This window comes from Protomyctophum bolini (genome assembly GCF_963924005.1).
Source record: "Protomyctophum bolini genome assembly, chromosome: 2".
In the NCBI taxonomy this organism is placed as follows: Eukaryota; Metazoa; Chordata; class Actinopteri; order Myctophiformes; family Myctophidae; genus Protomyctophum; species Protomyctophum bolini.
The window spans coordinates 32,600,154-32,611,374 of record NC_137863.1 but is presented as its reverse complement, the minus strand read 5'-3'; the positions used below and the strand labels follow the sequence as shown (position 1 = coordinate 32,611,374).

Genomic DNA, 11,221 nt, shown 5'->3' with positions numbered 1-11,221 from the left:
CGTTTCTAAAGCTAATGGTATAGGTCCAAGAATGCAGCTGTGCACAAAAAGATCTCTGACTTTTGGACACATTTTGTGTAACATAAGGTTTATATAATATCTAATTGCTCCTGAAGAAACAGTGTGGGCTTGAGTATCTCGCTACTTTTTTTTATTAAGAAGAAATATGATACAGACAATTCAAGTAAATTGTACAGCACAAGCAACAAAAACCATTTATGGGAAACACCCTGTTTCTGCCCATATGAGCAGAATGATTTTGTTTGCGACTGATGCCATGACAACACATCCTTAAGCATATTTTAATATATAGGACGTGCATAATTTTATTCCTGAATAATTTACTGCAGGGAAAACTTCAAGTTCTTCTTCTTTTTTAAGTCAGAGGGGACACGTTCCCTCCGTCCCCACCGAGAACAGTGTCCATGTTGACAGGAGAGATGATCAGAGGAGCAGAGTTTCTACCGCCATCATTAAGACATGGACTGAAGAAGGGAAAGAGTTTCTCAGTGAAGGTGCAGCCGGTGAAAGAGTAGAGATGCACTCTGGCCTTGGCGTCATAAAAGGAGACCAGACCCTCCTCATAATCCACAAACACTCCCACTTTCTGGAGCTCCTCTCTTACAGGGAGGAGGACAGCAGGGTCAGCATTAACCCAGTACTCATTCCCATAACTAACGCCTATAGTCCAGTAACCATCGTTGGGACTCAATATGTCATCTCCCTTCCTGTCAATGGACTCTCTGGCCAATCCTAGATCCCACTTAGTCTTCCCGTTAACCTGAACCTCATAGTAGAACCTTCCTGAAAATAAGCTTTGTTTTCCTAAGACACCAACACATGGAGAGAATCTCTCCCTGTTGTCAGGGGCATTCTTCTGTATGTCTCCATGACTCACTTGTTTTCCATCATCAGACAGAATGAGTTTGGGATGTGCTGTATCAGGGTCCAGAGTTACAACCACTGCATATTGTTGGATCCTCCTCAGCTCAGCATCACCCAGCTTCTTTTCCATCTCTTCACTGAGTGTCTTCAGATGAGCCACAGCTGTCCTCACAGTCCCCACATATGAAGACTGAAGGACATTGACCTTTGTCCAGTCCTTGGTGGGTGGAGGGGTGTTGATTGGTGTGAAGTTCTGGAGGAGGTGGAGGTGATCTTCAGTTTGTGAGTGCAGCTTCAGCTCAGAGATTCTGTCCTCTAACTGAGTCATTTCCCTTTTCATATCTTTGATGAAGCCTTCAGCCTGTTTCTCTGTTGTTTTCTTCTTCTCTTCAATCGCGTCAAGGACCTCAGCCTGGCTTCTCTCAATACAGCTGATCAGAGCAGTGAAGATCTGCACACTGTCTGCTATGACTGCATCTGCATCTTTCCTGCTGAGCTCTTCCAAGTGTTTGACATCCTGGATCTTCACTCGTCTCTCCTGGATCATCTGCTGGATTTCAGCCTCTGTCTTTGCTTCATATTCTTCTTTCCACTTGTGACTCCTGAACCGATGAACCATCTCAGAAACGGAGGTATCGGCTGATACTTCTGGTCTCTCGTAGAAGACCTTTGCACACAGCGGACACCTGCACACGTAGTTGATGTCCCAGTAGCGTGTGATACAGGTTCTGCAGTAGTTGTGTCCACATGGAGTTCTGATTGGATCAGTGAACACGTCCAGACAGATAGCACAACGTAAGTCCTCTTCAGTTGGGAGAGTGCACGTGGAAGCCATCTCTTCACACTCAGAATAAAAGTGCATTGGTGAATGGTGTTGGCTGTGAGGGTTCATAGAGGTGGTGAATGGTGTTGGCTGTGTGGGTTCTACTTTTATACCAGGTGCTGTGACATCATCACAGTGATGTCACTGTGACGACAAGCTGCACCCACACACAGACTTACATGTCAGCCTTGCCCAAAAAAGGAGTTCTGTGATGTCACGCTGGCCTCCTAAGTACAGATCTTTAATGTTAGCAACCAAAATCAACAAACTGATCTCTTAGGAAATCTATGAGATGGAATATCCATATAAGGGCATACAGGGTACACACTAGACACAGATACTGATATCTCCATATATGGGCATAAATGGTACACACATACAGAGATCATATTTATAGGCATACACACTAAAAGCCCAAACTGCACCAATGAATGGCCACACTGCCCCCTTTAAACATGCAGTGGTTCAGCCACCAATTAAAAAGAAAAACCTTGACCCATCTATTCTCTCAAACTTCAGGCCCATCTCCCAGTTACCCTTCCTTTCCAAAGTTCTGGAAAGAAATGTGTACACACAACAATCTTTCCTAACAAACCACGACCTCTACGAGAAGTTTCAATCTGGTTTTAGACACGGCCACAGCACCGAAACAGCCCTCCTGAAAGTTTTCAACTACCTCATTATAAGAGTTTACTCTGGTAGCCCTGCCATCTTAGTTCTACTGGACCTCTCCGCTGCCTTCGATACGGTGGACCACAGAATCCTGACCTCATGGCTGGAACATCAGGTCGTCATCTCCGGCACTGCCCAAGCGTGGTTCAGGGCTCTATTCTGGCCCCTTTACTGTTTTTAAGGGGCGCTATAGCCCCTTCTATAATCAGCTTTTGTCCCCACATGTCTCAAGATTTTGCCATTGACAATGAACGGAGAAATTACGTCAGAATTCCGCTAAATATGACGTAAATTAAACATCAAAACATTAAACGCCATTGACATTGAAGGGAAAACTTATGTCATTATGTAAATGAGCAAATCTGCTAACCAATCACATGTTGGTGGGAGTGCTTTGCCAATAAGGGACCACCTTATATAAGTACCTTATGTAGCAATGTCAAATGTCCGTTAACATAAATTGATGTACGATGACAAGAGCGCCCCTCATTTCACGCGGGTGTGATTTTTTATTATTAACCCGCCCCCTCCAACCCAACATTTTAGTATGTTATTTAGCACACCCAATACTAACAGAATCCATTCAGAAACCTCTTCTGGAGTCACTGCAAACAGACCACTAGGGGGCGTGCCCGACCCATTTGTGGTGTTTTTTTGGAAACTTAAAAACCATGTCACATAAATCACTCCCCAGCATGGAGGTTCACACCTACGTAACGTGACGTCGCACAGAAAATCCCCCTGATGTGACCATATATGGACATCTCTGTATCTGTCAGTCCTTTTCACCTTCATGCTCATTATATGGAGATCCCTGATGTCATCAGTATAATTATGCCCATATTTGGGCAAACCCCTATTTTCTGCTCAAATATGGAGCAGAGTGATTTTGTTTGTGCCTTAAGCGTATTTTAATAATATAGGAACATAATGTATTTATAAATACTTTACTGCTGGGACAACTTCATGTTTTTCTTCTTTTTGAAGTCCGAGGGGACATGTTCCCTCCGTCCCCACCGACACCAGCGTCTATGCTGACAGGAGAGATGATCAGAGGAGCAGAGTTTCTACCGCCATCATTAAAACAGGGCATGAAGAATGGATATAGTTTCTCAGTGAAGAAGGTGCAGCCAGTGAAAGAGTAGAGATGAACTCTGGCCTCCACATCATAAAAAGAGACCAGACCCTCCCCATGATCCACAAACACTCCCACTTTCTGGAGCTCCTCTCTTACAGGGAGGAGGACAGCAGGTTCAGCATTAGCCCAGTACTCATTCCCATACTCATTCCCATTACTCAAGCCTATAGTCCAGTAACCGTTGTTGTGATTCATATAGATGTCTCCCTTCCTGTCGATGGACTCTCTGGCCAATCCTAGGTCCCACTTAGTCTTCCCTTTAACCTCAACCTCATAGTAAAACTTTCCTGAGGAGAAGCTTTGTTTTCCTAAGACACCAACACATGGATAGAATCTCTCCCTGTTGTCAGGGGCATTCTTCTGTATGTCTCCATGACTCACTTGTTTTCCATCATCAGACATAATGAGTTTGGGATGTGCTGTATCAGGGTCCAGAGTTACAACCACTGCATATTGTTGGATTCTCCTCAGCTCAGCATCACCCAGCTTCTTCTTCATCTCTTCACTGAGTGTCTTCTCCAGATGAGCCACAGCTGTCCTCACAGTCCCCACATATGAAGACTGAAGGACATTGACCTTTGTCCAGTCCTTGGTGGGTGGAGGGGTGTTGATTGATGTGAAGTTCTGGAGGAGGTGGAGGTGGTCTTCAGTTTGTGAGTGCTGCTTCAGCTCAGAGATTCTGTCCTCTAACTGAGTCATTTCCCTTTTCAAATCTCTAATGAAGCCTTCAGCCTGTTTCTCTGTTGTTTTCTTCTTCTGTGCAATCGCATCAAGGAGCTCAGCCTGGCTTCTCTCAATACAGCTGATCAGAGCAGTGAAGATCTGCACACTGTCTGCTATGACTGCATCTGCATCTTTCCTGCTGAGCTCTTTCAAGTGTTTGACCTCCTGGATCTTCACTCGCCTCTCCTGGATCATCTGCTGGATTTCAGCCTCTGTCTTTGCTTCATATTCTTCTTTCCACTTGTGACTCCTGAACCGATGAACCATCTCAGAAACGGAGGTATCGGCGGATACTTCTGGTCTCTCGTCAAAGACCTTTGCACACAACGGACACCTGCACACGTCGTTGGTGTCCCAGTAGCGTGTGATACAGGTTCTGCAGTAGTTGTGTCCACATGGAGTTCTGATTGGATCAGTGAACACGTCCAGACAGATAGCACAACGTAAGTCCTCTTCAGTTGGAAGAGCGCGCGTGGAAGCCATCTCTTCTCTCTCGGAATGAAACTGTACAAACTAAATAACTTCCTTTGTAAAAGAAAAACGGTAATCACTATCGTGATTAGGAGGAGGCGATTGTTGTGTCAGTAAGAGGTTGTTTGAATATTTTCGGCTCAATGTGGATTTTACCTTTTTACCAGGGTGCTGTGACATCATCACAGTAATGTCACTATGATGACAAGCTGCGCCCAGTTCCCACACACGGATTTCAGTATCAGCCTTGCTCAAATAAGGAGTTCTGTGATGTCACGCTGGCCTTCTAAGTGCACTGATCAGTATTGGTATAGCCATAGCAACCCAAAATCAACAAACTGATACTGGGCATACAGGGTACACACATATAGCCTACTAATATCTCCATATATGGGCATACCGAGTACACACTTAAAGCCCAAACCGCACCAACGATTCTAACCAGCCATAACTTTGGTTCTGTGTTCCTATTGGCTGGCATTTAAACATATTGGTTCTGTGTTCCTATTGGCTGGCCTCTAACCAGCCATAACTTTGGTTCTGTGTTCCTAATGGCTGGCCTCTAACCAGCCATAACTTTGGTTCTGTGTTCCTATTGGCTGGCCTTTCAACAGTCAAAACTTTGGTTTTGTGTTCCTATTGGCTGGCCTTTAAACAGCCATAACATTGGTTCTGTGTTCCTATTGGCTGGCCTCTAAACAGCCATAACTTTGGTTCTGTGTTCCTATTGGCTGGCCTTTAAAAGCCATAACTTTGGTTCTGTCTTCCTATTGGCTGGCCTTTAAACAGCCATAACTTTGGTTCTGTGTTCCTATTGGCTGGCCTTTAAACGGCCATAACTTTGGTTCTGACTTCCTATAGAGCATTGCAGTCCCGCTCCCTACCAGGGCCCAGGAAATGATTATCTGTTCATTTTCCTTATAGACTTTTCAAAAAGTATTTATTGCGAACGCAGTGAGCACTTACTATGAGACTTTAAAGACCTTTTAAAGGCCTATTCATGGATTTTCGGTGGTGAGGTGACCACCACTCCGGTGGTGAGCTGACCACCAGCCATAACTTTGTTTCGGTCTTCCTATTGGCTGGCCTTTAAACAGCCTTAACATTGGTTCGCAGCATGCTACAGTCTCGAAGACCACCAATAGGGACAAGCTGTAATTGCTACACCTACAAGCTCACAATGCATGGAGATATTGTGAGCTTGGAGATCTGCTATTTTCAAATTAGACAGTATGGGAGAGTCAACCATATAGCCGTACTGACCTACTGTACTTAATACTGGATTCTATTCAATATTGCATTGCATTAATTTTTTATTATTCTTACCATATTATTTTAACGTACCATCTAATGTTTTCCTGCTGTGTGGTTATTATGGGATTTAGGAGCTTCTATTTATGTAATTTCTTAATTAGCTTGAAATGGCCAGCTGATCAATCAATAAATCAATCAATCAAACCTGCCAAACAGTGTCCCCAATGAAGACCATGATGACCAAAACATGAACTATAGGCCTACTTTAAGTTTAGATCCCTAAATTAGTGTTTATTCAAAAGCCCATGTAGTTCAACAATCTAAACCTGCATGTATAGTTTAACAATATTTTGATTGATTGATTGATTGATCCCCATGTAGTTTAACAATCTAAACCCATGTTTTCTCTCAGAACAAAAATCCCCAGTAGCTACATTTACATAAGTATAGGCTACTGTAAAACAGACTGTAGTACAATAGCCTATTTAGTTTTTTACTTTACTCCTACTTTTACTCCAGTCCAGTCTCCACTACTATTATTTGAAATTTCTTTACAATATAATAGTTAGCCTACTTTGTAGATTTTCAATCACAAAACGTAGAGAATGCCTACATTAACCACTTCAGCCCTAAATAAAAACGTCTGGGTTTCCGAGGCTACTTTAGGCTATGGCCCTGCATATTTCGGTCATTTGAAAATACAATCTACAAGCTCACAACATGCGTCACGATTTTCAAAATATTTAAAATTGTATGTTTAGTCTACTTGAAATGGGACATTCTGATGACAATTACTTTTGTAATACTTTTACTTGTAGTTGTATCAGAGCATTTCTATATTGCAGTATTGATTGATACTATTACGTTTACTTAAGTCGATCATTTGGAGTAGCCTACCCCCCCCCCCCCCCCCCCCTATAAATGAGTGGCCATATCCTCCACCAGAACTTTAAATGGTAATTTGATGCTTCCGCGTCACTCCAGCACGCTCCCGTGAAGGAGTCCCGTACCGAACTGACTAAAGTGAAGAGGGAGGAGGGAGCTTTGAGAGAGGTAGGCAGAGACTCTGACCAACCAGCGTGACAACAACCTCCTCCTCCACAGTCCACAACAACAGCAGGGTCAGCAGCGACGTGACCAACTGAACTGAGTAACCACACCACGTTATATTTAATAGCAAGACCTTTCTTATCAAAGTGCGGACATTCACACCGCGCTACTAATTGACAGGCGCGACGACAGACTATACACATTCGAGGCAGGCAGAGCCGCAAAGTCACTCACAGACCACCACCAGACGCGCACACTTTATTGTCGCGCTGCCTGCAAATAATAACAAGAAGGAAGGAAGACCCGTCTGAAAGAAGATAAACGTAACAGTCAATTTCAAGTTCAGGTGAGTAGTAGCCTACCTACGGTAAATTATAAGTTCGCTGCGCTGCTGGGTTTCAAGTATTTTTGGCAGGCAGCATGGCAAATGATGGGCTGGCATGTCAGTGACAGGACAGTTGGCCCTGCATGCAAGGGTCAGGTGAGAGACAGTGAGACTCTACTGTAATGATTGATGACCATATGAAATGTATAATTAGAAATCTTAACATTGTGCACTAGTCAAAGAAGCAGTCACAGTGACAGTTTTGCAGGTGAGTCAATTACAAATGCACCTTTGACTATTAAAGCCTACATTTCATCAGTTCATGCATGCAATGTTCAGTTTAACAATAATACCACTTCATTTAGGAAGAAGTGAACATGGTTTTCATCCATAGTCTGCTCTATCTGATCTGATATGCAACTTGCAGCTGTAGGCCTATATAGGTGCGTGCCAAATAGGGTATGTGTGTGTGTGTGTGTGTGTGTGTGTGTGTGTGTATAGCAGCATATACTCATTCAGATTGTAAAATCTCAGTTGTGACTCGGCATAATTAGCAATGCAGCACACATTTTTGTCTTCTCTGGTATAGTTCTTGTGTCCAAAGAGAGGCTAAAATATTTTGACGTGTTTTGAGTCTTATTTGCCATATAGGTTTACAATGCAAGTTGAACATCCATGATGAAGGTGTGATAGTTGTAATATTTGAGTTAGAAATCTAAGCCCATGTGTGTGTGCACACTGCTGTTCAATCCCAATGCTATTGTAGACCTAAGAGTAAATACCGTCGAAACATCAAAAGTCTACTGGAAAGTCTTGTGCTATAATAGGCCAGACATGTACAGTAAATATATATCGGTGGATTTCAGCCAACTTATCCAAGAGGCCAGGACAGTTGAAATGAGGTTGCCTCGGGTGTAGTGCATGGGTTAGTGATCAACATGATGAAAAACCCACAGAGCAGATTTCTAAAGCATTTAGGCCTGATGTCGAAATTTAAAAAAATAGTCTTCTAAATCCTGACAGTTTTCTGAAATACCCCATGTTTCTATATCAGTGGTGCTCAATATTTCAGGTCAACGATCCCAGAAATGATATGTAATTGGCCACCGACCCCCATCTGAAAATATTTGCACGATTAAAAAAAAAATAGCAGCTCATACTCCCACTCGGTGCCGCGCTATGAGCTTGTAAATCTGCTATTTTTCAATATAGCTAAAGTATAACAGAATGCTTAAAAACACCAAAAGGGGTTCCCGTATAGTCTAGTCTTATAATTAATATAATAATAAGAGTACAGTTTTGTACACGTTTATTTAATGCACATATTTGATTGCATTTATGCAGGCAGCTTAATAAAGTACTTTTGTTGGCTATACTTTACTGCAATATTTAGATATGTAATGGGGCATGACGGAACCAAGTAAAACAAATCCCCAAATTATATTCTGGGCATTGTTTCTGAATTTTGTTTTGTTTTAATTTAATTGGATATGCTCTGAGAGAGAGAGAGAGAGAGAAAGAGAGAGAGAGAGATGAGATGTACTTTATTATCCCCGCAGGGAAATTGATACGTTACAACAGCATAATGTACAATGTAAAAAATAAACAACAGACAAACAAAAAATCACATTGGACACAACTGGACATAATGACAACAAGACCAAAGACTTCAGACACAGGACCATAAGCATTGGGGTATTATGTATTATGTACACTCTGTATGCGTATGGTGTGTCGATTTTTACATGAAGTGAAATAAGGTCAAGGACACGTCGTCGGTGAATGCAATGGTATATTTAGTTTTAAACTATTTTAAGAACAGGAGAAGTGATGAACCAAGAATTGACCTTTTATAAGTCAATGAAGAAACCACCATGATGACAGACATGTTCTGTGTTTTTGTGAAATGTGGATTAAAGGTCATATCTGAGCTTAATGATGACTCACTGGGGCAGTGGGGATACATTTAATTGTGTTCTATTATTTGTTAGGCAGGACTGCTAAGCCACAGAGTCCATTGTCGTCATTTTAAGTTATAGTTCCTCTTCAGAATTTGTGTGTGTGACCCTCCGGTGTGACTTGTGACCTCAACAAGTATGGGACAATTCAGACCTGGTAGCTGTCGTGAAATAGTGTAATAAAACCAGAAGGAAAAAAAATACTTGAAAATAAATAGACTGATGTATTGTGTACGATACAGTATACCACTACCAGTCTGTCAATTATAGCAACATTCACAGCAGTTTTATGTCATTATATTGCCTATACTAGCTTGTGCGTGCGTGCATGCGTGCCCGTGCGCATTTGGACTTTGTTCTGTGGTCATAAATTAAAGGAGTGTCCCCAGATACCGTGCACTGTTGTCTCTCACATAGCCTGAAAGCCAACTCTGCCCGGACACTGCCTACCGTTGGACACACTCCCTGTGCTCACACACAATGAACAGCTTAACCACTTCTTAAAATGTATTCTTCCAGAGAGAGTCTTATAGAAACACTTAGACGTCTTAGAGAAATGGACTTGAGTCCAGTTCACAACTGTGCCGCTTTTCCCCCGTCCACACCAAATCTCTGTCGCAAAAATAGCCGATCTTCAAGTTCAAAGCGCATCCCAATGTGAGGCGTTGTGAGCTTGTATAGATCTTCCAGGATAGACAGGCTAGTACGGGTTCTGGTGGTTCACTAACTCTACGCACATAATTATGTGCAAAAGCACATATTTTACAAAAAACAGAGCATTATAAATTATAATCCATAACATGATCCCCAGTTGTAGTTGTAATGCTTCTAATCATATTTCTAATGTGCGACTTTCCTACAGATGAGTTGATTTAGGGCTCATAGCGCGGCACCGCGCTATGAGCTTGTAGGTCTGCTATTTTTGAAAAATCGTGACAATGTGGCGCAAATATTTGAATATATTCTTTCAGAGCCAAAGTTTTTAACTCAAATCTTTGCTTCTGGGGGCCCCTGGAACAACATATTTTCGGCAGCCAATTACATATAATCTTGGGGGTCCTTGACATAAACATTTTGAGAACCACTGAAAAAAAAACTGTCATGATTTAGAAGGCATTTGTAGAATCGTTCCCAGGTCAAAATGAGTTAAAAGCAAAAAGGACTTCCCCTAATTTGAAGAATCAGACATTAAATAAAAACAAAACAATACCAAATACATTCAAATAGATATTCTTAAATACAAAATGACATGCAGTACATACATACAGTATGCATAAGTTATATATATTACAAACAATATTTTATATTAGTCATAATAACAACCCATCTGCAGATTTAGTTTGATGAGAAGGACTTTAGCTTCCTGCCATGCGGTATACGTTTGTCATACTGTATCAAGGCCTGACACTAGTATATTACGGTAGTGAACATCACAGCCACAAAATTATAATAACTAGAAAAAAAAAGTTGCCGTTTGGGTGTTTGCTATCCTACCCCTGCCACGCACGCGGTGTCACATCCCTAAAATAGCGTTAAGCGCCTGAGCTTGTCGATCTATTTCCGGCACACAGCACCGTCGCACAACGGTATGACAGTAGAAATCAGGCTTTAAGAATAATTTGGACGGAAGAGATTTGTGAGGCAGAACCGTTGAAAGCTTCAGCACTTCTGGTCCTTCCATTGGATTCACATCATCCTGTATCACGTCAGATTTTGGGGGGGACATTTGGAACTAAATACAAGGATCTTTTTTCCGGAATGTCATCTAGGCATAAATGAAAAAAAGAAATGCAAACACAAAAGTCCCCCCCCCCCCCACAAAATGGCGAAAATAGCACATTCTGAAGAATAAAATAGGGCTTGAAACACATGAATCCTACCCGTCACCCTATTTTGGACATGTGATAATAGGAGAATATTCT

General features: G+C 42.0%; 2 protein-coding genes across 3 annotated transcripts in view; one reads left to right on the top strand and one right to left on the bottom strand.

Annotated features, from left to right (window-relative positions):
- Positions 1-376: 376 nt before the first annotated feature.
- LOC308333922 (uncharacterized protein) lies at positions 377-4,724 on the bottom strand (the record flags this gene model as incomplete). Its single annotated transcript, XM_080790454.1, has 2 exons — positions 377-1,689; positions 3,398-4,724. The coding sequence occupies 2 exons, from the start codon at positions 4,722-4,724 to the stop codon at positions 377-379; spliced, it is 2,640 nt and encodes an 879-aa protein (XP_080646580.1).
- Positions 4,725-7,093: 2,369 nt separating this feature from the next.
- pparg (peroxisome proliferator-activated receptor gamma) overlaps positions 7,094-11,221 on the top strand; it is a 51,789-nt gene continuing 47,661 nt past the window's right edge. For both annotated transcript variants that reach the window (XM_080788363.1, XM_080788361.1), the window contains exon 1: positions 7,094-7,362. The gene's annotated coding sequence lies outside the window, so the exon portion shown is untranslated. The remainder of the gene's footprint in view (positions 7,363-11,221) is intronic.